Source organism: Hevea brasiliensis, chromosome 17 (genome assembly GCF_030052815.1).
Source record: "Hevea brasiliensis isolate MT/VB/25A 57/8 chromosome 17, ASM3005281v1, whole genome shotgun sequence".
Classification (NCBI taxonomy): Eukaryota; Viridiplantae; Streptophyta; class Magnoliopsida; order Malpighiales; family Euphorbiaceae; genus Hevea; species Hevea brasiliensis.
The window spans coordinates 5,732,022-5,758,172 of record NC_079509.1 but is presented as its reverse complement, the minus strand read 5'-3'; the positions used below and the strand labels follow the sequence as shown (position 1 = coordinate 5,758,172).

At 34.8% G+C, this 26,151-nt stretch overlaps 1 protein-coding gene across 5 annotated transcripts; it reads left to right on the top strand.

Moving 5' to 3' along the window:
* The first annotated feature begins 1,114 nt into the window (after positions 1-1,114).
* Positions 1,115-22,959, top strand: LOC110662473 (uncharacterized). Of its 5 annotated transcripts, XM_021821440.2 has the most exons (16): positions 1,115-1,401; positions 1,482-1,565; positions 1,911-1,984; positions 2,127-2,160; positions 2,361-2,419; positions 2,631-2,745; positions 2,848-2,885; positions 3,320-3,417; positions 3,589-3,644; positions 4,277-4,544; positions 4,688-4,800; positions 4,981-5,037; positions 5,436-5,501; positions 6,277-6,351; positions 6,924-7,003; positions 7,145-7,408. In XM_021821440.2, exons 1-16 carry the CDS (start codon positions 1,240-1,242, stop codon positions 7,161-7,163), a joined length of 1,398 nt encoding a protein of 465 aa, XP_021677132.2. In that variant the 5' UTR covers positions 1,115-1,239; the 3' UTR covers positions 7,164-7,408. The 5 variants fall into 5 exon arrangements, 3 of the variants coding, with proteins under 3 accessions (XP_021677132.2, XP_057996255.1, XP_057996256.1); XR_002496293.2 differs by lacking the exons at positions 6,924-7,003; positions 7,145-7,408 and adding an exon at positions 6,659-6,673 and having other exon boundaries at positions 6,277-6,530; XM_058140272.1 differs by lacking the exons at positions 6,924-7,003; positions 7,145-7,408 and adding an exon at positions 22,817-22,959.
* Positions 22,960-26,151: the final 3,192 nt, after the last annotated feature.

The following is a 26,151-nucleotide window of genomic DNA, read 5'->3' as shown; positions in this document are numbered from 1 at the left end:
TCATTAACGATGCGAAATCGCACAAAATCATTTTGTTGTGAATTAAAGAGTGAAAGTAAATGGTATTTTTTAAAATTTTTTAAAGTAAATGGTATTTTTTTTAATTTTTTATAAAAATTAAATAATAATATTGTTTTAAATTTAAGCACTAAATATATATTTTTTTTAACGAAAGATGATATTTCATTACAAAGCCCACCGGGCTAATAAACTAGTTATAAGAGAAAAGTTTCAGTTGCAAACCTACCAACCAACTTAATTATGCAAGCCCAAGAGCCCAAACAAGGAACCCTAGGTTAGATTGGGTATCAACTCGACCCAGAGAGCTAAAACTTCAACAGCAGCCTTCTTGCACCTTTTATACCTAGTAGGGATAGCAACTCGACGACAAGCATGCAGGCGAAAAGAGCCCATCCTCGGCCATAATCAGAAATTCATGCAAAACTTTCGAGATGCAGTCAAGCAAAGGACCTAATAACAAATAAGCTAACAATCATGGAAAAGAACCTTGAAAGGTAAGCCAGGCCAAACGAGGAAGGGGGATGGTAGAGCTCCACAGCTTCTTAATCTTGTATAGTTGATAGATCTGATATCGAAATCTAAACCGACGCAAAGATCCGGAGGTGCCACCACCAATATCAAGGAAACCTTTCCGCTACGCAACGAAAAGAAACTCAAAAATAGAACTTTCATAGCCAACCCATTTTACAGATCTCCAATGATAACACTCTTACTTTTATACTTGATCTATAAAAAATAATCAGTCTAAAAGTATCTACACTGAAATTAATTAAGGAAAGAGTGAAAACTCAATAATCAACCCTGAATCATGAAGTTGTCTCCCTGCTCAAAAGAGCAGAGAAACTCTTACAACTAAGGCAGAATAAGAAATCTAAAAGGGAAACTCTACTTGAGAGAGTAGATATATTTTATTTTGATAAAAAAAAAGAAAATTAGAGACTCAAATTATTAGGTGAATAATCCAAACTAATTTAAGCGTCAGATGTTAACGGTGTAAAAGATGGAAAATGACTTTTTAAATGAAAGTGCTAAGAAAAATGTATTGGACGAAATTAACTATATAAAGATAAAATATATTAAATATTGGTAAAGAGCGAAGCAGAGAGAGGGTGAGGTGGAAAGTTTTTTGGGGCCAAAATGGGCAGCTGGTAAAGAGATTGGTACTTAAACTTTGATCTGTGCAACCAGAAAAACAAAAAGAGAAAGAAGAAGAAGAAGATGGGGAAGGACAAGGAAGTACCAGCAGCTTCCTCTTCAAGCCCTACTACCCACTCTAACAATTACATTGGTGAAGATGATTCCGATCTCTTCAATAATCCTTCTTTCTCCGCCGTCAATTTCTCTTCTCGCAATGCTTCCTCCAAATACGACTTTGTCAAGGTTCTTACCTTCTTCTCTCTTTCTTTATCTACTAACCAATTTGATTCTTGATTCTCAGTTGATTGTTCTTTGTTTTACAGGTTAAGGTGTGGCTTGGCGATCACGCTGATCATTACTACGTTCTCTCCAGATTCTTGCTTAGCAGAATGTTGACTGTCACTAAGGTCTCTATCATATTTTGCTCAATATTTTATTTATTTGTTTATTTTCATATATTTTTTGATGATTGAATTTGCTGAACCTCTTACTATTACTTAATATTTCCAATGTTACCAAATTATGATGGCGAAATGTTTCTTTTTTTTTTTTTTTTTCTTTTTGCTAGAAGCTTAGTCTGTTCTCAACATTATATGCATGCATTTCTTTTATAATTTTTTTTTAACTTTAATTCATATATAAATTCATAGATAATGAACATGATATCTGTTTACCATTTGAAAAAAAGTGAGTTTGAGCAGGTAATTCTGAACTCGGGTTTTGGTTTATTTGTGCTGACTTGATGATTTCAGATCCCAAATCATGTAGCTATTAAAATAGCTCTTGAACTCAAGAAGCTGCTCATAGATAACAGCCTTCTAGATGTGTATGCCATCTCCCTCTTTCCTTTCTTTTATTTTTTCCCTCAAATTTTTTAAGAATAACGTAAAGGTTTCTTTCAGGTTTTCTTTTTGTCTTTGTTTATTGGTTTAAAATTTTCAAGTAATGGTTAATGTCTCATTTTGCAGCTCTCAGTCTGATCTAGAAGCTAATCTATTTAAGGTATGTCCCTTTTCATTCTACAATTTCATACTTATCAAATGGCTATTGAAAAAAATGGTGCAATCTTCTATATGGGAGAAAGGCATGCCTTTTTTATGTTCTTTTTATGGTTAGAATGGTGGGATTATATTGCAAACTAAGCATCCTTGAGAAAAAAATGGATTTGTTTCATGAATCCTTCTTATATAATTTATATGCAGCTCATGGAGCGGCGGGGTTATGGCGAAGAGTACATCAGTCGTTACAAGATGATGACAAGGTGAATAAGCTTTTACAGGGTCAACTCTCTTTCTCTCTCATGCACAATTTTATTTTGTTTTATTTTTTTCGTTTTCTTATATACATAACTGGCATGTTCATCTGAAATGTCACTTTGATATTCTTTTGATAATTGGCTGCTCTGGGGTAGTTCATTTTTGCTGATTAGATTGTTGAACAAGTATTTTATTTCCCTCATCATCACCCTTTAGATTTCACCATCAAAGGGTGCCATTGGTCATTCTTGTTTGTGGAACTGCATGTGTCGGGAAGTCTACCATAGCTACCCAACTCGCACAAAGGCTGAATTTGCCTAATGTCTTGCAGGTTTTTCCTTCCACCTAGCCTTGAAGAACTTATTGTGTTTGGTACTAATTCATTTGGGTTTCACATTGATGCCTTTTGACATGTATGTTTCTATTGTTGCAGACAGATATGGTGTATGAATTGCTACGGACATCAACAGAGTATGCAAATGAACCTATTTGATTGTCCTCTTTCTCATTCTGTGCAGTTTGTTCTCCAATACTAGTAGTCTTTTGCCTAGAGCATGTAGAAAGAATGCAACTTTATGCCAAGAGGTATCTAGAATGTCAAAATACTGAGAGAAGAAAAAAATGTATCAATAAGGATGTATCCATGAGTTAACAAGGATGTGTAAGTTGGAAAATCATGAACAAAGAAGTATTAATGACCAAGTTACATAGGTTTGACGCTACATTATTTTCTTTGGTATTCTCTGTTTTCCATACCTTTTATTTTGCTGCCTATCACCAATATCTCCCACATATCATGATGCATATTCCCATGGTTAAAATAATGATTCATTATGGCTAATGCTTAGCCTTTTGTTTTGATGGACCGCATTAAAATGCTTGTTATCTTCTTTTATCTAATATAGTGCACCATTGGCATCTATTCCTGTATGGGCACGAGACTTCAGTTCCTCTGAGGAGCTAATTACGGAATTTTGTAGAGAGTGCCGAATTGTTCGTAAAGGTGAGTCTGCTGGTCTTACCATTACACTTTTGCAATTTACCCTCTTATTGGCAGAAAAGATATGTTATTTCAGAGCCTGCCAATTTTTTCCTCAGCTCTCTGTGGCCATAGTTGTTAGTCTGCTATGCAATAACATTGATGTTCCTTGTTAATATAATGTTTGCTACCTAGGTTTGGCTGGTGATTTGAAGAAAGCAATGAAAGATGGAAAGCCAATTATAATTGAGGTATGAATAATTTTTCTGTTAATATGGGTTGTAGTTTATAGACTGTACCTAACATTCTTCTACATTTCTTTGCACACACACACACACACACACACACACATATATATTTCCCCTTCTGAAATTTTGCATGTCTGTTTATTGATTAATGCTGTTAAAGTAAATGATTATATGCCTTTTGGACCTAGGATTCTTTGTGTGTGCGCATCAGAAAAAGAGTCTGTTAGGGGGCTTATTATGCTGCAAAAATCTTGGAGGTCCAAGAAGTGGATTTTTGTGTCAGGATCTAGATATAGTGCAAATGCAATTATTTTACCAAATCCAAAAGCTGGAATAGCCATTAGAAGATAATTGATAGTGCAAGCATAAACATGGCATTGCCTAAGAAGCAAGATTTTAATTTACAACTGAAAAGGATTGACCGTATGTGAACCAAACCAAGAAGAACAAATTGTATGTTTCCTCTAAATGCAAATTCTATCATTGCATCTGCCCGTGGCATGGTGTGAGCATTAAAACAGTATGTTGTTGATTATACTTCATTTGCTTTATCTTATTCTTGTTAAGACCATGGAGCATGATAATGCTACTGTGCTTTCTTGTTTGATCTCTGTTATTTCTGACAATGATGGCAGGGTATACATTTGGATCCAAGCATTTATTTAATGGATGAAGAAAACAAGTCACCGGCTAATGTGCCAGAAAAAACCAAGGAAGCAAATCCTGTAGCTGTGATTGATAATGATCCTTTGAAACAGGTGGAAAAAAATCCTAGAAGTGTTACTGTAAGTCATACTGAAAATATCAGTTCCATTCCTGAGCATGTGAGTTTGGAGGAGGGGAACTTTACTGATCAGGTGAATAAAGTCCCAGATTCACAAGAACCTGTTAACACAGCAGAAGGTATTTCTGATAATAAGTGCAACTCTTGCCTTGTATTTTGATGCTAAGCTTTGTTCAGTCTCTTCTATGTACAGGTGTCTGTAACATCAATTTTGAATGTAGACACAAAGTGTAACTTTGAAACTGTTGTTTTGGTCATGCAGGTGAATTTACAAGTGCTGGGAGAGAGAGAAATACTTCTGTTAGGAAAGAAAAATTGGGACCTAAACCAATAGTTATACCCATAATTCTGAAGATGGCTGAATTTGATCACAAGGTTTGTACTTCTGTTAGCACTCGGTCCAAAATTTCATGAGATCCTACTATGTTGTTAATGCAAATGCATGGTAGTAGTTCCTTTATAGTATTAAATTGTCCCCACATTATTCAATTTCATCTGTTTCTCCAATTTTCCACAATTAATTTCTCTTTCTCAATATTTTCCTCTTATTTACAGGCATTACTTGAGGAGTGGATTGTGACTCGTACATTTAGTGATAAATGCCTAGTCCAGGTATTGGGAACTGCTGAGATTTTATTGTGATTTATAAATGTAAAGTTGGATATTGCTTCAGCTAGGTTTCATCAGTTTATATGGTTAATGAAGTAGTAAACTAAATAGTCAAACAGTAGAAAAGAAACACAAGTTTGCATGCGAAGTACAAGAATAAAAAAAAGAAGGAATCCATCTTGTGTGTGTGTGTGTGTGTGTGTGAGTGCATGATGCATTTATGTTGGTTCTGGTCAACCATGAGGCATGGTGTTACCTGTGTTTCTTCCATATCCGTGTCTTGGTTGTTTACTATCTAAATAAATGATCAACTGAATTTTTTTTTTATCATTTTTCATAAATAATTCATTATTGATTCCTAGTTTTTGAGATCTATTATTTTATTTTTGTTTTGTTTTCAGGATAAAGGTAGGCTAATTGCCAATCTGAAAATCATTCAGGACTACCTTTGCTCTTTTACGTCACAGGTTTGCTGTCTCATGTCTGATTGTCCTACTAAATAGCATGAAACCAAATTAAATCCTCCTCCTTTTGCTAAATTCAAGACAATCAATAATATTCCATAGATATTCATTTAGCTGAAATATTGTGTTAAAGAGGGACCTCAATCAATGAGGAACCAGTTTAATCAGGCTTGTTTCTGCTGTTGTATCAAATAGATTATAGATGTAAGCATCTAGCTAATTTTGGGGTTAAGAATTGAAGGAATCAGGTACATAATTTTTGAAAACACCTTATCAAAATATAACTACTTTTTTTAACAATTTCATTCTTGGATCCAAGCACACGTTATAATATTAAAAAAAAAAAAGGGAGAAAAGAAAAGTTATGTTTTGATCTATTGTATTTGTATCACATTTTGGGTATCTGAGCTTTGATTTGGGAAGTTGGATGATATTAGGACTTGTGGATCTGCTAGAATGCATATATTTTGAATTTTTCCTGTTTAACAATTTAGAAAGTCCAAATCCATAATTAGATCAAAATTTGCTGTTATTTCTAAGGCTATTTATTTTTTGCAAGAAAGAAATCTATCTAACAAGTAAATTCTAAAAAGAAATTAGAGGGTTGTGTATGTTCCTATTCCTAGGGCTGCTTCATTTTTATAATTGTAGGAGTACTTGTATCATATCATTGCATTGCATTCCCAATTTCCACTTTTTATTTAGTTGCTTGAAAGAAATAAAGGTAATTTTTAACCTATAATTCTATTTCTCCCTTAAATTTTTTTTTTTGGAACAGGGTCTGACAGTTGCCAATATATCAGCGACAACATTCCCTCAAACACTTGATTGGCTGCATGGACATCTTCTTCAGGTATACTTTTTCTAATCAGTGTTGTCATATTATAAATTTTGCCGGCCACTGACTTCGTTGATACTTGATACCCCGCAACTTCGTTGCCTTGGAGTCCAATGGTTGGTTCATAGTCATATTATTTCTTTTGCACTGACAAGCATCATAGATTGGAAGTGCTGCAGCAGGAATGAGGCAAAGTATTTCTTGCTTGTCTCTTCCAATAGTTCTTTTCCTTTCTTCCTTCTTTCTAATTTCTTTATTTCTCACTTTGCCAATTGATACTCTCTGTTCTCTCTTCTTTTCTCTCCTATGTCATGTTCTCAAGTTAAACTATTTTGCTAAAAATATGGGTAGATGGATTTGCCAACTCATGAAGTATTTTTCTCTCTTCATTGTATTCTTTATCTTTATTTTGCTTCATATACTAGAGTTAACCTTCTTTTAAGAATATTGGTTACTGAGTTTCTTCTGATGCAGTTATGCCTCTATATCGGTTTCTTATCATATCAGCTGTAGATTTTCCTTTGGTTTCATCGTGAGCTTCTTATCCTGTTTTGCTAAATACCCTTCTTTTTCCTGTCACTATCCAGTGCATTGAGCAAGGCATTTCATCAGTGTCCAGTGAAATTCGTAGACAGCCAGCTGAAAATGTTTGCTTGAGCAGTGGCAGGTAAGGACTGAACCTTTCAGCAATTCATGTTGGTATAAAAAGTTACTGTAAATTAAAATGTAACTGAGTTTTTAGTAGGCTGGATGTGGAGTTCTACCATTGTTCATCAGACTAACAAATTTCAGCTTCTTGCAATTGCAGAACTTGCATTTTTCCATAATTCAATTGTCCAATCTGATGGACCAAATTTTGGGCTTTGGAAAATTGCCCAGCAGATCATTGTGTTATCAATGAAATATATTAGTGATAGTGCTAACTCATGGGGTTAGATGGAGGGGTCAGTCAGTGATATGCTGTTCTTTCATGGCTGATGTATACTTTATATTCGCCATACATTTGTAACTTTATAAAGGCTGATTACAACAATAACATGTCAGCAATTTTGAAATGGTTTTTGCCCGTCTATTTCCAGTCTTTACAGAGAAATTGTGCTTTCATGCTTTCCTGGCAAGCGTCTCTGATGCTGGCACGTTAACTTGTTCTAGCTTTGTTCTTTTCTTTTTTTTCCTTTCCATTTTACTGAGAAATATGAAGCTTTCTTCTGGTTTAAACTCCTGTATGGTATGTGGGAAATACAAAAGAAACCTTTTATAGACACAATAAAAGAATAAATATTATTTATACAATTATAGCAAAGGAAAAGGATGCTACATTCTAGTGATTTTAGAAATTTGACGAAGACGTTCTATAATGCAATCACTCTAGCATACAGGGGAATGTTTTCTTTCAACTAAGGTGACACTGGGGTGCAAACATGTTTCACTTTGTGGTATTATGCGTCACTAGAACAGCAGCCTTGCATAATTTGCAATTCTGATACGATAAAAGATGAGAAGAAAGGCGAGAGGTACAGACGAATCCTTGGTATTTGGTTGATTGACAATGGAAAATTGCCAAATAGGTAGTGGAACGTAATAAGTGCAAATTTCATCGTCCCAAAGACCTTCAATTGTCTTGTATAGACTTCTTGTCTCTTTAACATAAACCTCTCCTATCATGGTCTTCCTTACCTCCAATTTGTCAATGCCGACAAAGTCTTGTTCGTCCAATTAGAAATCTAAGGCCTCCATGTTTCTGATTGAAGCTCTTTACAATGCTGCTAGCCCCTTTGGATAAGGCCCACAACCGGAAAAAATACCTTAAAAGGTCGGGCTCTATTGTTACTTGAAGACGTTTTAAAGCTCAATTGGCTAAATTAAACTGGCTTGATCTTTGGACTTGGTAGATGATACAGGTAGGAACGTGATTTTCATTACCTGTGCTGAACTGGTATTGTGTTTAAGAGCAATGGATTTTACGATTGGGCTTTCAACCACACAATTGTTGCCAGGAATTTCCAGGCCCACCAAGTGGTGAACGGGTGCTTACCCCTTAGCGCTCGACTTACCTCTATCCATTCGTGGGGGAAATTACCTAAAGGGTGTAATTTAAAAACTAAATTATTAAAAGGGAGTGAGGGAAAAATTATTTACCAAAAGGGGCTATTTTTGATGACGTGAAGGAAAGAGACAGGCAGACTCAATTATGAGTAGTGACTAGGCACCAACTTGTAACAAAAAACTTTCTTTTGGACTAAAATGTAAAAAAAAAAAATTAAAACGGCAGAGGCAACTGGGTGTTACCCATGGTAGAGTCTAGCTGCAATGAACAGTGTATATTCTCCCGCTTTTCGAAAAGAACATCCACACTTTTCAAAAAAAAAAAGGATAGACAGCTGGGTGCTACCCATGGTAGAGTCTAGCAGCAATGAACAGGTCAGATTCTCCTACTTTTTGAAAAGAATCTCCATATTTTTCGAAAAAGAGGGTAAGCAGCTAGGCGCTACCCATGATAAAGTCTAACTGCAGTGAACAGTAAAGAATCTCCACACTTGTCGAAAAAGAAGAGGCAAGCAGCTGGGTGCTACCAAAGGTAGCGCCAAGCTGCTGCAGTGCCAGCCCCCATATGCTACCAAAGGTAGTGTCCAGCTTGTCCTCCCCCACCTCAGTCTTAGTTTCCATAACGGTGTCAGTTTGCATAGTTAAATGGCAGGTAGTCTCTAAATATGATAGCGTCTAGTGACACTATTTATACCGACCCAACTCCTCTCATTTTCTGCACTGGTTTTATGCATCAGCTCTCATATCCTGCACTGATTTTATGCATCGGCATTATTCACTGTATAATATTTTGAGCAACCATTTAAAGCACTGGCTCTCTCCAACATTGTAATGTATGAGTAATATATATATTTATGTGTTTTTTTTTTAATGATATGTAATAATAAATTTCATATTAAAGAAAATAATTTATGTATTAGTAAAATGTTTTTAAAATTTTATAGTGAAATTAAATATTATATAATTATATAATAGTGTAGTTAATAATTTGAATTAGTTAAAATAAAAATATTAGTAATAAAATTTAAATATTATGTTGTAAAATTTAAATTTGAAAAATTATTAGGTTTAGAACATGATTTTATGTGTAAAGAAAGTAAAAAAATAATAAAAAAAGGAAAAAATAATATTATTATTTTGAATATTATTCATTAAATTTATGAGGGAAAAAATTAGGTGAAAATAATATAAAATGTAATTGAAAAGTTGTAAATAATGAAAAAATATTAAAAGTATAAAAACTAAAAAAAAATGTTGAGGTAATTTTTTTTAATGTGTATTATATTTTTTGATAAAACTAATTAGGTAAGATATAGATGATATATTACGTATTTTTTTAAGAAAAATTTTATAGAGTACTTAAAATAAATGTGAGGTAAATTTATATTATTAGAAAAATTTTATTATGTAGTATAAATGTCAATATATTATTAGATTTAGGAAAATAGAATAAAATCTACTTATATATTATTTTTGATGTCTAATAAATTTAGTAGTATGGTAAAAAAGTTTGTATTAGTAAACATATAAAAAGAAAAATTATTATTAGTGAAATTGATATATTATGTTGCAAAATTGAAATTAGGAAAAGAATTATTTAAAGTATAATAATTTAAAAGAAATAGATTGAAATGATTTATTTTAATGTGTCTTATATTTAAAATATTTAAATTTATATTATCATGAAAAAAAAATATAATTGTATAACTTATTTGTGAATATGTTATTTGATTTACAAAAAGATAATAATTTTTTTTTTGTTTTTTGCCTAGTTAATCATAAATTTATTACAAATAATTACATTAAAATTTTATATTATTGCAATTATTGGTCCTATTGGTTTAATAGAAAAGCTAATTATATTATGTTTTGTTTTGCCCTCATACATTAACCGGTCCAATTGTATGAAACAGTATTAAAATTTTTATATCCAAAATTTGTATTCTGTTTATGTGTTATTTTACATGTATATTATAAATTGTAAGAAATGTAATTTTTTATATGTGAAGATGTTAAGTCCACGTTTTGGTACTGTGTACTAGGACGGCGAGATTATTTTAGGTGATGATGGATATGATTATTGTGAGGGTAGATCAACTGTGTTTAGTATTGGTAGTAGATTAAAATATGCAAATCTCGTAATGAGAATAGTACGTACAATTTCCCCAATAGAAGGACGCGAATTCATTAAGCGTATCATTTTTGGAAAACTAAAACTGAGCAAAGGTGTTTTGAATTGGGCTTGCTTGGATTTGAGAAATGTTGATGATGTGTCAATAATGTTTAATTTCATTGAGCAAATTAGGGGTTTGGAATCGATAGAATTGTACGTTGACATTTAGCGACCCAATGGTAGTGTAAATGTAGTAGATGAAGTGGGCCCATCAAATACCGGTACATCAGAAAATGCTGAGGTTGCGGATGATGTCAATAACAGTGCAATTGATGTTCGAATTCAAGGTCATGATGTTGGTACAAGTCAATTGGATATCGAACATGAATCGAACGATAGTGATTATTGCATCAATGATGAAGATGAGGAAGATTCAGAAGACGAAGATGAATTTTTTTGTTACAATGATGACACAGATAATGATGACTGTGGTGCCAATTTGAATTTGGTTAATTACTATAACAGTAGTGTGTCAAACCCAGTTATCCCAATTGTGCCTCCTCCACCTTACTCAGAAATAGATTTTTCCTTATTAACTGTTAACGCATGCTCAAAACGGATGTTTTCTTCACTTTGGGATGAGTCAAGGGAGTTTGAAGTTGGTATGTTATTTTCGTCAAGAAAGGCTGTTAAAAATGCTGCTAAAAATATCACATGTTAAGACACCATGTCTTTTGTAAGGAAGAGACCAAGAGTCGAACATATGCTATTAGATGCAGTGATAAGAATAGTAATTGTAAGTGGAGAATGCATGCATCCCGACAGGAAGGTCTAGATGTATGGCAAATTACTTGTTACAATGGACCTCATACGTGTTCAAATCCAGCCATCTCAAAGGATCATTGCAAATTGGATTCAAAAATTATTTGTCATTTCATAATGCCTATAGTTGAACAACAACCAAGTGTAAAGATTTCAGCCTTACAAGCTGAATGTAAAGACAAAATTGATTATGAACCGAGTTATAGGAAAAATTGGAAGCCAAGGCTTATGGCAATTGTAAAGATTTATGGAGGTTGGGAAGAATCTTATGGTCGATTAAGACTATTAATGACAGCATTGTGCAAGCAAAACCCTGGATCTCCTGTCCTAATTGAAGATGATGAATTATTTATCGATAATCGTTGAGTTTTGGGATACAGGGTTTTTGACAAAATGTTTTAGTCATTTAAACAATTAATCGAGGGATTTAAGCATTATTGCCCTGTTATATGCATTGACTCCACTTTTCTATATGGGAAGTATAAAGGCTTTTTATTTTGTGCAACAGCCCTGGATGGAAATAACCATATCTTTCCCATTGCATGGGCCATTGTTGATTGTGAAGATGGAAGGAATTAGGACTTGTTTATGAAATGTTTAAGTGCGTTTGTCACTGATCGGGAAGATATATATGTCATATCAGACAGACACAAAGGGATTATAAAGGCAATGCAGGATGATTGGCGGCAACCTCTTACAGCTCATCACCGGTTTTGCATTTGGCACATCTTAAGCAATTATAATACCAAGTTCAAGAATCTAGTCATGAAAGAAGCACTACGTAAGGCTGGTTAGTACAAAAACTATTATGTATATTTTTAAATTTAAATAGAGTAGTAATATAAGGCAATAACTAATAAAAAAAAATTTCATTCTAAATGATTACAGCGCATCAAAACTAAAAGAAGAAATTGTATGAAGCAATGAACAAAATTCGAGATATGCATCAAGAAACATATGATTGGGCAGTAAAGATAGATTTGCAAAAGTGGACTTGATCTCACGACGGAAGTAAAAGGTATGGTTCAATGACGACAAATATTGTTGAGTCGTTGAACAGAATGCTTAAAGTATTACGTGCATTACCAATAACTGCAATGGTAGAAAAAATATTTTACCAATGCATGGAGTATTTTGATGCACGACGCAAGATGTTTCCAAAATAAGAACAAATGGGCTTTAAGTTCAAGCAATTGTGTAGCAAAATTTTGCAAGAAAGATGTACAAAAAGTAAATGGACATCATGTCCGTGTCTTCAACACCAATTGTGGTGAATTTGAAGTGAGGACTAGTAGGCAAGGTCATAAGCAGGTGGTCAAGCTAAATGATCAAACTTACAGTTATGGAAAATTCCAAGAGATGAGAATCCCTTGCTCTCATGTCTTTACAGCATGTCAATCCAAAGTAATAGATTATGAGTAACATGTATCTGATTATTATAAGTTGGAACGAACATTGAAATGTTACGAGTTAATGTTCCATGCTCTTGGAGATGAAGCTTATTGGCTAGAATCGAATGATGAACCTCTTGTTCTTGACTCAACAAGGAAAAGGCAGAAAGGGAGACCAATGTCTAGTAGAAGGAAGAACGAAATGGATTGGATGCTTAAGGAAAAATTATGGGAGATATCAACAATCTACTGTTCAATTTGTCATGAACTACAACATAATTAACAAAGTTGTCCTATGAAGAATGTAGATCGCTAATATTGTTATTTATATGTTTCATGAATTGATGTATTTTTCTAAGTCATTAATGAAATTGAATATTTTCAATTGAATAAATTTATTTCAATTTTGTCGCTAATGTAATAGGCAATATGGGTAGGATAAACGTTGGTGGTGAAACATCGAAGAAGAAATATTTCACGCGATCATGTGTTCATGTAGGTGGTGATGTTGTAGACAAATATACTGATCCCAATAGATGCCCATGGTATGGTCATAAAAGACCTTTTATCAACTTGCCTAGTTACACGTGTATTCAGAAAGGCTTTGCAAACCATATATTTGTTGGAAAGCATTCAAAGAATATTGCTGATTTTGGTAGAGTTACAATTTCTCCACAACATGAATGGAAAAGATTATGGGAGATACGTTGTAAGATGGAAGCATATTATAGATTTCAAGATTTATCAGTCCTGAAAGTGCATTCAGCTGAATTAAAATGAAATACTGATGAAGAAATATGCAAAGTGAAAGCACAATAGCAACTTGAGATAGATAAAATAAATAGTCATCTTGAACATTTTTACAATCAGTTTAGTCCATACAAAAATGCATGTGAAAAATAAAGTCTAACTACATCATAATTAATTATTGATTATGATGAAATTTCTGATTTCAGTGATAGTGACGATAATGATTTTGTAAAATTTCTTCCATATTGTCTTCCACCATGTTGTTAGTGAATTGATATTATTATAATAAATTCATAACAATGTTATTCTATATTTTCAATTATTACTTTTTTTAATTATTATGTGTTGTCACTCACGTGTATTTGACTTGATGATGTGTTGTTAATTTTCTGCTTTATTCATTATTATGTTTTCTTAATTTTTAGTATGTTTAATAGTCCTTTTATTTATTTTTTTATTTATTTTGTAGATAGTCATTATGAAATTCACTCCAAGCGTTTTAAGAGGGTAATATGTAATATGCAATAGAAAATATTAGGTTTAGTCTGCAGAACATTTATGAACTTAAATAGAAGCCTGTAAGATGCATAATGGAGCATGTTGTTGAAATTAATAATTTCTTACAAAAAAATCATTAATATTGGCTATCATATACGAGAAACAGAAAAAGTTAATGTCCTCATTGAAACTGTTCCCATTCGATATTTCCATTTGCTATCTCGAATTTGGGAACAAGAAGGTGTTGACACCTATAATGACTAGTTTTAACTTTTTTCCTTGAGGAAGTCATCCCAAATACAGAGAGTACCTTAACATGGATAGAAACTCTAACTGTTTCACAGAAGATATATTGTCATAGAGAAAACAGGAAAAGATCAGGTATGTTTATAATTATAATGTTACTTAAAATGGATTGTAAATTTATTTATATTGTCATATTTATATTATGTTTGAATATGTTATTGCAGTCCACGTGTGAGAAGAATTTGGAAATAATTATTTTATACAACAGTTATTTTTATTATAAAAATATTATTTAACAATAATAATTAAAAAAATTTACTTTTACACTTAAAAAATTATTTTTTTAGAGTGTGCAGGAATTTTAATTAATAGTAGTTTGTTTACAGTATTATAAAAAATTATATTATAGTATTTTTTATTATAAAATTGGTATTTAACATCAATAATTAAAAAAAATGCAATATGAATAATAAAAAAAATTTACCTCAAAATTCACTGCAACTTAATTTCTCTATGGGCAGAGAGAGAGAGAGAGAGAGAGAGAGAGAGAGAGACATTGAGAGGGAGAGATTAGAGTGTCATAAAAAATTATAATATAATAATTTGTAATATGACATTAATAATTAAAAAAATACGTCAAAATGCACTGGAACTTACTTTCACTACAGGCTGAGAGAAAGAGATATTGATAGAAAAATAGAGAGGGAGAGGGAGATTAGAATGTTACAAAAAAAATATATAACAGTAATGTCACAACCCAACCCATGGGCCGGACCAGCACTAGGACTTGGGCCAGCCTAAAGCCCCCGAGGTCAGTAGTAAGCCTAACTATTCCTCAACCCAACTCTAAAGCCCATTTGGGCCCAATTTCAAGAATTCAACCGGATAGAGTCCGGCCATAAAATGGACCATTCAACGGAGAGTTTTTGACTCGCTCGACCTGTAAACACAATATATAATAAATTGGGGAACTTAGTTCACCCTCCACATAATCAAAATGTCATAACTCAAATGGGAGCTCAGCTTCCTCATCCAATTCCATCATGCATACAGTTAATAATTTTACAGGTCCAACATAACTTTTATAATACAGGCCCAAAATAAAAATAAGTGCTTCTAACACATGCGGAGTCTAAAATTTAACTCAATTGTACAAAATACATTAAATACTATTAATGGACCTGCGAAGAAGAAGAACAGGTTAGCCACAACAAATAATCTCCTGTAGCCTAGAAAAATAGATGAACAGGAGTGAGCGTTCGACTCAGAGAGTAAAGTACCAATTTTAATCATAATCTCTATAACTATTTAAAGCTAATGCACCCTGTGGAGTGAAATGCAACATCCTCATAATTTTCATATAATTCATATCATAACAGCAAAAAGGCAATTTGGAGCACTTACACACCCAACATTGTCAAGCAATACATATATGGGAGCTGATCCCCTATACAGCCCACTTAATTCAACATCTTCCAGCGAGTGTCTCTTAAGTCGGACTTTCACTTAATAAACCAAATGCGGGATCCCAGCGAATGTCTCCTAAGCCGTGTCTACCCCAAAAGACTGAGTCCCAGCGAATATCTCTCAAGCCGTGTCTATCCGTCCTATCCATATCCAATACCATACCACACGCACGCCACGCACACACACTGCTCCAAATTACCACAAACAACATGCATGGCACTTCAACAATTATGAATGCAATATAAAATGTGCCTAGTGTTTAACTACATAGATACATATTTATAAGTGATGCATGGGCATGCTTGAATATATAATAATATCGAAATTACAATTAAAATTAATATTTTACTCACAGACTTAAATTGAGGTCACTGTGGCGGATGGGCGGAGGAGGAAGGTTGTCTTGGCTCACCTATGCTGATCCCGATCTTGACCCCAGGAACTTGTTCGGGATGTCTGACAATGGTGGGGTAGCCAAAATCTCGACCCAATTCTGAGACTTTTTCGGTAGTCTGTCTGCCCGGCCCAAAATTTACAAACCCAGGTAACCGTTGAATTTCCGCGAATTGAAGGTACCTACACGAAGCCCACAACACGAGGGTTAGTACAAAATTTTTACAGAATTTTCTAAGCTCATTTAGTGCTCGAAAAATACTATGAAGTTTAGCGGGACCCACCAAAAAATGGTGTTGGAAAATTTTGAAATTGGTATTGCCGCAAAGGTCTCGACGAGTGGAGCACTTCAGTACTCTCAGTTTTCCCGTGAGGTTCACGGTTTGCGAGAAATTTAGCCCAAAAATAGAAATAGGCTAAAACTTTCCTGACAAAATTTGAGCAAACCGCTAGATGAATTTTGGTGTTCTTGATATCTATGGAAAGCTCTCGAAGTGTAAATGGGTTTTGACACAAGATCCGATCCGATCGGTGGCCGAAATTTGGCAGGGAAAGCAAAACGGCACGTGCGCTATGTGGGCTTCGCGCGACGTTTCTGGCGGCCTGGAGGCTTGCTAGCGGTAGGGGAGGGAGGTGCGCCAGAGTGTGGGGGAGGGCTGGGCGGCGGCTGGCCGACGAGGGGCGGAGGGAGGAGAGAGAAAATGGGAGAGAGAGAGGAGAGGGTCGCGCGACGCGGGAGGAGAAAAGAAAAAGGGAAGAGCCAGTCCGATTCGACCGGTCCGACTCGATCCGGTTCGATTCAGTCAGTTTGATTCAAGATACTTAAAAATGAATTTTTTACTCTACCTTGGGACTGAAAACGAGGCCCAAAAATTTTAAAAAAATTCTAGAAAACTCAAAATCCAGAGTGATCATTTCCCACTTCCATTCTGGGATAGAGAGCTCTTGCAGATTCCCTGATAGCCTCTGGTGTTCAAACTTCACCTTCTGACAAGTCAAGCACTTGGACACAAAGTCTGCTATGTCTCTCTTCATGCCATTCCACCAGTAACTATCTTTTACATCATGGTACATCTTGGTGGAGCCTGGGTGGACATTGTACAATGTATAATGTGCCTCTCACATGATTTCATTTCTAAGATTGTCCCCGTCGAGCACACATATCCTGGAACCTTGCATAAGGGTGCCATCATTGGCAAATCCAAACTCACTACCTTCACCCTGCTGTACTCTTTCTATGATCTTCATGAATTGTTGGTCTCTGAGCTGGGAAACTCTGACTCTATCTCGCAGGTCTGGTCTCACTAAAAAATGGGCCAATAATACCCCCTCATCTGAAAGATCTAAGATCAGACCTTGATCCATCAACTCATGTACTTCCTAAATCAATGGTCTCTTCTCCGCTGATATGTGCGCCAAGCTGCAAGAAGATTTTCTGCTCAAAGCATCTGCTACTGCATTGGCCTTCCCAGGGTGATACTGGATGATACAATCATAGTCCTTCAGAGCTCCATCCATCTCCTCTGTCTCAAATTTAAATCCCTCTATTGGAAGATGTACTTCAAACTTTTGTGGTCGGTGTATATCTCGCACACTTCACCATACAAGTAGTGTCTCCAGATCTTTAGTGCAAAGACTACAGCCGCCATTTCCAAATCATGGGTGGGGTAGTTCTGCTCATGCCTCTTTAGCTTCCTTAAAGCATAAGCCACTACTTTTCCATTCTGCATCAAAACACAACCTAAGCCAACTCTGGAGGCATGACAGTACACGGTATATCCTTCACCACTCATCGGTAATGTTAACACAGGGGTGGTGGTTAGACACTCCTTAAGCTTCTGGAAGCTCTCCTCGCAATCATCTGTCCAAATGAACGGAACATTCTTTCGAGTTAACTTAGTTAGGGGAGCTGCTATCCTGGAGAAATCCTGTACAAAGCGTCTATAGTAGCCAGCTAGGCCCAAAAAACTTCGCACCTCAGTGACTGTTGTAGGCCTAAGCCAATCAGTTATAGCCTCAATTTTCTTGAGATCCACTTGAATGCCTTCACTAGAAACCACGTGTCCTAAGAATAAGATGCTTTCTAGCCAAAATTCACATTTTGAAAATTTAGCATATAGCTGATGCTCCCTCAAAGTCTGCAACACCATCCTCAAATGCCACACGTGTTCTTCCTCAGTCCGAGAGTATACCAAAATGTCATCTATGAATACGATGACAAAACGGTCCAGGAATGGCCTGAACACCCTGTTCATCAAGTCCATGAAGGCCGTTGGTGCATTAGTGAGTCCAAAAGATATTACCAATAACTCAAAATGACCATATCTTGTCCTGAATGCTGTCTTGGATACATTCTCATTCTTGATTCTCAACTAATGGTAGCCTGATCGTAGGTCTATTTTGGAAAAGAATCTAACCCCTTAGAGCTGATCAAACAGATCATCGATCTGAAGAAGTAGATACTTGTTCTTCACAGTCACCTTGTTCAGCTGTCTATAATCAATACACAACCTTAAGGACCCATCTTTCTTTCTCACAAATAGAACATGAGCACCCCAGAGTGAAGTGCTTGGACGTATGAAACCCTTATCCAAAAGCTCCTGTAGTTGCTCCTTTAGCTCTTTCCATTCTACTGGTGCCATCCTGTAAGGCGGCATTGATATGGGGTTTGCACCCGGCACAACATCAATGCAGAACTCTATTTCTCTTCCTGGTGCCAACCCTGGAAGCTCCTTAGGGAAGACATCAATGAATTCTCTGACAACAGGAAAATTTTCCATGTTAACACCTTCTACAAATGTATCTCTCACCAATGCCAAATACCCTTGACATCCACGCCTCAACATTTTTTTAGCACTAATTGCTGACACCAAATTATATGGAGCCACACTCCTATCACTATCAAAGCTAAACTCTTCCACACCAAGTATGTGGAAATACACCTTTTTGTTCCTACAGTCTAAAGTGGCATAATGAGTTGCCAACCAATCCATTCTCAAAATTACATCGAAATCCATTACTGGTAGAGGAACCAAGTCTGCTAGGAGGATCCTTTCATCTACTATTACTGGGCTACCCGGAAAAACCATATCCACATCTATGTTGTCACTAAGCGGGGTAGCTACAAACAAAGGGCATTCTAAAATTGTAGGGTTTCTACCCAATCTCATAGCAAAAACTGGAGAGACAAATGAGTGTGTAGCACCCGGATCTATCAAAACACGAGCCTCATAGGAACAGACTAGAAGAATACCTGCCACAACTGCATTGGAAGCCTGAGCATCCTAGTGGGTCAAGGTAAAAACTCGAGCTTGAACCCTACCCTGTAATTCAGAACCCTGAAATTGAATTCTACCTCCTGACCTACCTCCAAATCCACGTCCTCCTTGTCCTCGGCCCTGTGGGCTACTGAACTGACTGCCTGCCATGCTGGAAGCACCAGGATACAATTGACGAGAAACATTTGCAACAGAACCCTATGACCCCATCTGTAGCTCACTGAAAACTGGACATTCTCTAGCAAAGTGATCCCGCTGGCCACACTGGAAACATACTCCTGAACCCATCATACAAGGTCCTAAATATCCTCTTCTACACTATGTGCAAGGTGCCAAGGAGGATCCTGAACCAGACCCAGAACTGCTGTAACCCGAACTGTGACCACTGCTGGATCCGTACCTTAGTCTGAATCCTCGAGATTTGTGTTTAAAACCACCCTTCTTGTTGCTTCTACCTCTTCCTCTGTAATGACTTTGGCCGCCACTATCTGTGGTACCCATGTAGGGAACACCTGAAGAACTCTCTGCTTTATTCTTCTTTGCTTTTCCACTATCATCTCCTGTATGGCTAATCTCAATCTGTCAGGCTCGATTACCTACCATATCAAAAGACTTATCATACATCATGGCCAGGTTTGCATACCTCCTGTCCAGCCCCTTTAGGAACCTCTTTACCTTCATACTTTCTGTAGCCACAGCTGTAGTGGCATACCTACTCAGTTCTAGAAATTCTGTAGCATATTCATCTACAGATCTGCCATTCTGCCTTAAGGCCTCAAAGGCCCACTGCTTTTGATCTCTGAAACTTTCTGGCATAAACCTATTGATAAACAGTTCCACAAACTGAGTTCAAGACAAACCTTCAATCCAAGGTAATATGTAGTCATTCATCCATTGCCTAGGCACAGGCCCCATGACATGCTGCACACACTCTATAAGCCTACTATTAGTCAACTGTAACTCCATCCTTACCTGTTTGCAAGAATCCAAAAATCGATAGGCATCGTCTGACACATCATAAATACCAAGCACCAACTTCTTGAAATTAATTATTTGTTTATAAGGTTCCCCTCTTGGTGTGGTGAACTGCTGCTGTTGGGGAGGGTGGACCATATACTGTGCCATCATATCGATAGTTCTCTGCAATCCGGCTAAGGTAGCTGCCATTGGGTCTATGGGACCCTGGGCCATAAAAGACTGTTCCTGAACTGGTGGCGGCTGCTCTTCTACTTGAGCAGCTCTAGTCCTCCTACCCCTCCTCCTCGGGGCAAGCGCCTCATCCTGTGCTGACACCTCGTCAGGCACATTCGGTTCTGGTGCAGTGGCAGCTCTTCTACTTCTACGCATTTTCCTGAAATTCAACAGCATTAGCCCACAAAAATTCAAAATGGCATATTACTAATGGATGTGCCTGAGAACATTAAAATTATTTGCATGTTTACTGGCTTAATGGGATCAACTTAACTAATACAAGATAAATTAATAATGGATGTGCCTGAGATTTTGAGCATTAGGGGCTAGAATTGAACCTTACATGAGATGTGATGGGCAAGGAGTTGCTCACTTACAGTTTATTATAATTCCAATAATGGATGTGCCTGAGGATGATCAATAAGACTATAAGAATTCAAACACCTACTAGAAATTCATCCAACTAGGATTTTCGTTTTCTACTTTGGAAGTGTAGGATTCGCTAAGTTAGTGGAGCACCAATTTGATTAAAAGACCATAATCATTTTGGTTAAATACATGATACATTTACTAATTAATCTGGTTATTTTCTGCAGTTAATTTTCAATTTAATTTAGCTCTATCATTTTTTTTTTATAATTGAATAGAACTAAATAGATTAAATTTCTTAAAATTATAAAATAAATTAAATTAAATTAAATCAAATTATATGAAAGTTTTAAATTAAATGAGTTTAGCCAAATTCTGCAGACTCGTAAAATGCAAGGTGGTGTTATTATCATCTGCCAAAATCATTGATCTTGGTTGCATTAGGACCCTTTCATGCATGATATAATTTGGCTTCATTTTATTTTCATATATAAAATGTGCATGAACGTGCCATCAACAGAATATCCTGTATAATTACACTAATTAATAGCTGTTGTGGTGCTACGCACTATTGTTAATGTCTACGAAAAAGAGGAATAACAACCAATAGAATACTCACCAAAATAATTTTATCTGAATTTAAATTTTATTAATAAATTCAATATTTGAAACCATATTCAATTTAATTAAAATTCATTTTAAATTATACATATTCATTATTCAAATACCATTATATTTTTATTTTTATTAATAATTTACATTTTAAAAGTTTAACAATTCTAAAAAAATTATTTAATTTCTATTTAAAATATAATACCTCAAAATTTATAATATTATTATAAAAATATATTCTATATCTAATTAATTATTATATAAATAAATTCAAATAATAAGTATCCGATGCATAAAATTTAAATTTAATCCAAATCCATCGTAAATAATATTAAATTCTAATTAATTTCATATCCAATTACATACCATTTGAATTTATCATATTAGGTCAAAATTTGCTGTTATTTATAAAGCTATTTATTTTTTACAAGAAAGAAATCAATCTAACGAGTAAATTCTAAAGAGAAATTACAGGGTTGTATATGTTCCTATTCCAAGGGCTGCTTCACTTTTTATAATTGTAGGAGTACTTGTATCATACCATTGCATTGCATTCCAAATTTCCACTTTCTATTTAGTTGCTTGAAAGAAATAAAGGTACTTTTTAACCTATAATTCTATTTCTCTCTTAAATTTTTCCCTTTTTTTCTGGGGAACAGGGTCTGACTGTTGCCAATATGTCAGCGACAACATTCCCTCAAACACTTGATTGGCCGCATGGAAATCTTCTTCAGGTATACTTTTTCTAATAAATGTTGTCATATTATAAATTTTGCTGGCCACTGACTTCGGTGATACTTGATACCCCGCAACTTAGTTGCCTTGGAGTCCAATGGCTGGTTCGTAGTCATATTATTTCTTTTGCACTGACAAGCATCATAGATTGGAAGTGCTGCAGCAGGAATGAGACAAAGGATTTCTTGCTTGTCTCTTCCAATAGTTCTTTTCCTTTCTCCCTTCTTTCTAATTTCTTTATTTCTCACTTTGCTAATTGATACTCTCTGTTCTCTCTTCTTTTCTCTCCTATGTCATGTTCTCAAGTTAAACTATTTTGCTAAAAATATGGGTAGATGGATTTGCCAACTCTGGAAATATTTGTCTCTGTTCATTGTATTCTTTATCTTTATTTTGCTTCATATACTAGAGTTAACCTTCTTTTAAGACTATTGTTTACTGAGTTTCTTCTGATGCAGTTATGCCTCTATACCGGTTTCTTATCATATCAGCTGTAGATTTTCTTTTGGTTTCATCGTGAGCTTCTTATCCTGTTTTTCTAAATACCCTTCTTTCCTGTTTCTAACCAGTGCATTGAGCAAGGAATTTCATCAGTGTCCAATGAAATTGGTAGACAGCCAGCTGAAAATTAGATCAGATGCAAATGTTTGCTTCAGCAGTGGCAGGTAAGGACTGAACCTTTCAGCAATTCATGTAGGTATAAAAAGTTACAGTAAATTTAAATGCAACTGAGTTTTTAGTAGGTTGGATGTGGAGTTCTATCACTGTTCATCAGACTAACCAATTTCAGCTTCTTGCAATTGCAGAACTTGCATTTTTCCGTAATTCAATTGTCCAATCTGATGGACCAAATTTTGGGCTTTGGAAATTGCCCAGCAGATCATTCGTGTTATCAATGAAATATATTAGTGATAGTGCTTACTCCTGGGGATAGATGGAGGGGTCAGTAAGTGATATGCTGTTCTCTCATGGCTGATGTATACTTTATATTCACCATACATTTGCAACTTTATAAAAGCTGATTACAACAATAACATGTCAGCAATTTTGAAATGGTTTTTGCCCGTCTATTTCCAGTCTTTACAGAGAAATTGTGCTTTCATGCTTTCCTGGCAAGCGTGTCTGATGCTGGCACGTTAACTTGTTCTAGCTTTGTTCTTTTCTTTTTCTCCTTTCCATTTTACTGAGAAATATGAAGCTTTCTTGTGGATTAAACTCCTGTATGGTATGTGGGAAATACAAAAGAAACCTTTTATAGACACAATAAAAGAATAAATATTATTTGTACAATTATAGCAAAGGAAAAGGATGCTACATTCCAGTGATTTTAGAAATTTGAGACAGACATGTTCTATAATGCAATCAGTCTAGCATACAGGGGAATGTTTTCTTTCAACAAAGGTGACACTGGGGTGCAAACATGTTCTTCTTTGTGGTATTATGCGACACTAGAACAGCAGTCTTGCATAATTTGCAATTCAGATACGATAAAAGATGAGAAGAAAGGAGTTATATGAAGGTGAAAGGTACAGACGAATCCTTGGTATTTGGTTGATTGACAATGAGAAATTGCCAAATAGGTAGCGGAACGTAATAAGTACAAATTTCATCGACCCAAAGATCTTCAACTGTCTTGGATAGACTTGTTGTCTCTTTAACATAAACCTCTCCTTTCATGATCTTCCTTACCTCCAATTTGTCAATGCCGACAAAATCTTGCTCGTCCAATTAGAGATCTCAGGCCTCCATGTTTCTGATTGAAGCTTTTTACAATGCTGCTAGCCCCTTTGGATAGGCCCCACAACCTGAAAAAATACCTTAAAAGGTCGGGCTCTATTGTTACTTAAAGATGTTTTAAAGCTCAATTGGCTAAATTGAATTGGCTTGATCTTTGGACTTAGATGATACAGGGAGTAACGTGATTTTCATTGCCTGAGATGAAGTGGTGTTGTGTTTAAGAGCAATGGATTTTACGATTGGGCTTTCATCCACACAGTTGTTTCCATGAATTTCCAGGCCCACCAAGTGGTGAACGGGTGCTTACCCCTTAGTGCTTGACTTACTTCTATCGATTCGTGATATGTCCATTTGTGATATGTCACGTAGGTTGAGTTTCACTAAAAGTTAAATTTAAAAAAAAAAAATAATAAATCTTATATTAAGCTTTAAAGTGTATTTGATAGAAAGTTAAAAAAATCAAAAATCAAATGTTAACTTTATAAATTTAACTTTTAATAAGGATAATTATTAATCTAAACTTTCAAATGTCAACATTTAACTTGATGAGAAGGCATAAAAAATTAATTTAGTATCCAAATAATATTAATAAAAGATTAAAAGTTATAAAAATATAATTACCCTTATTAACCTCGTATCAAAATATTAAACACTTTCTAATAAAGAATTTGGTCACTATTTTAATCTAACAAATTTTTTTTTTAATTAGTGATGTAAATTCATATTAACACTGACTTTATTAATTAGCATTGTTTTGTATCGAATTTCTATTTTGTTAAAAATAAAATTATATAATTTTTTAATAAAAACTATTGTGTAAAAACAAAATATCATATATATAATATAACAGTACAGTTTCTGATTGCTGGAGGTCGTTTAACTTTATCTCAAAAATTAATTTAATAAAAAATTTATTTAAACCTTATAAAAAGCACAAATATTTTATCCGAAACCGGGCAGCACAACAGTACCGAAGCAAAATCCAATAACTTTACTATCTCATTGCTAGAGAAGTTGCTGACACCTATGCAACTACACGTTCCCAAAAGGATCTCTCCGTTCCAGCCCGTGTGGATTCAACCTCAAAGTCATCTTCGTTGGGCACATGCACAGGATCACAACCCCCGGGCTTCAGCTTCACTGGCCAGTGCACCAGATACTCTATCACCAAGTTTCTATAATCCACAAAGTAACAACACACATCTAAAATACATGTTTCTACAACTACGACCAAAGAAGATTGTATCGAATTTTTTCTAGATTCTCCTCTCTTCCCTAGACCAATACTTGGAAACTATATATGTGCATGATAACAATTTTTATTATGTATAGATATTGATTCTGTTAAGTAGATCGTACATATAAGATATACATTAATTGCTGTTTATATTATTTATCCTATAGGGTCAAGACACATATATATGTTAGGGTATTACATGAAAATGCTAGCTAGCTATAGAACTATCAATATTTTGGTTCAAGGAAAGGCAAGAAATATCCCTTCACTAGCTACCAGTTTAGATGCAGAGTCACCACTTTTTTCTTTTTTTTTTTTTTTACATGGATAGAAGATACAAAAACAATTCAAGGATGGAAATAGACTACTGTTAAAATCTTAACAATTTTAATATTTCTATATAAGCCACTCACACATTTCATCTATAATTGACATGCGATTCTAAATCACTACATCCTTTTCATTGCGCATTGCCATTTTTCAGATTTCTAATTAATAATTAAATATGCCTAAATATTTGTTGACTTTGAACTTAAAATAAAATTTGTCTCGACATGCAAAGAATCAAGCCATTTTTATATTTCTTTTCTAAAGAAATCAAGTCAAATTCAAAAAATGAAAAGGTTATCAGAAACCCCTTGAGCGAGGCCTGTTAACTAAGGCATTCATAGAGTTTAACTGTTGCATTGATAGAACATTAATTCACAGAAAGCTACCCATTCCCACAAAATATGACAGTAATCCATTGATTAAAAGGTTGTCAAAGCCGGCTAAAGACCCGATTATCTCAAAAATTAAAATTCATGTACTAAATTTCTTGATTTAAATAAAAAAAAAGAGTTCAATTTCTTAATTTCTTGATTTAAATCTAAAAATTAAGAAATTAATTTTTTTATTTTCTTATTTTTAGGGCTAAATTGAACATAAAAG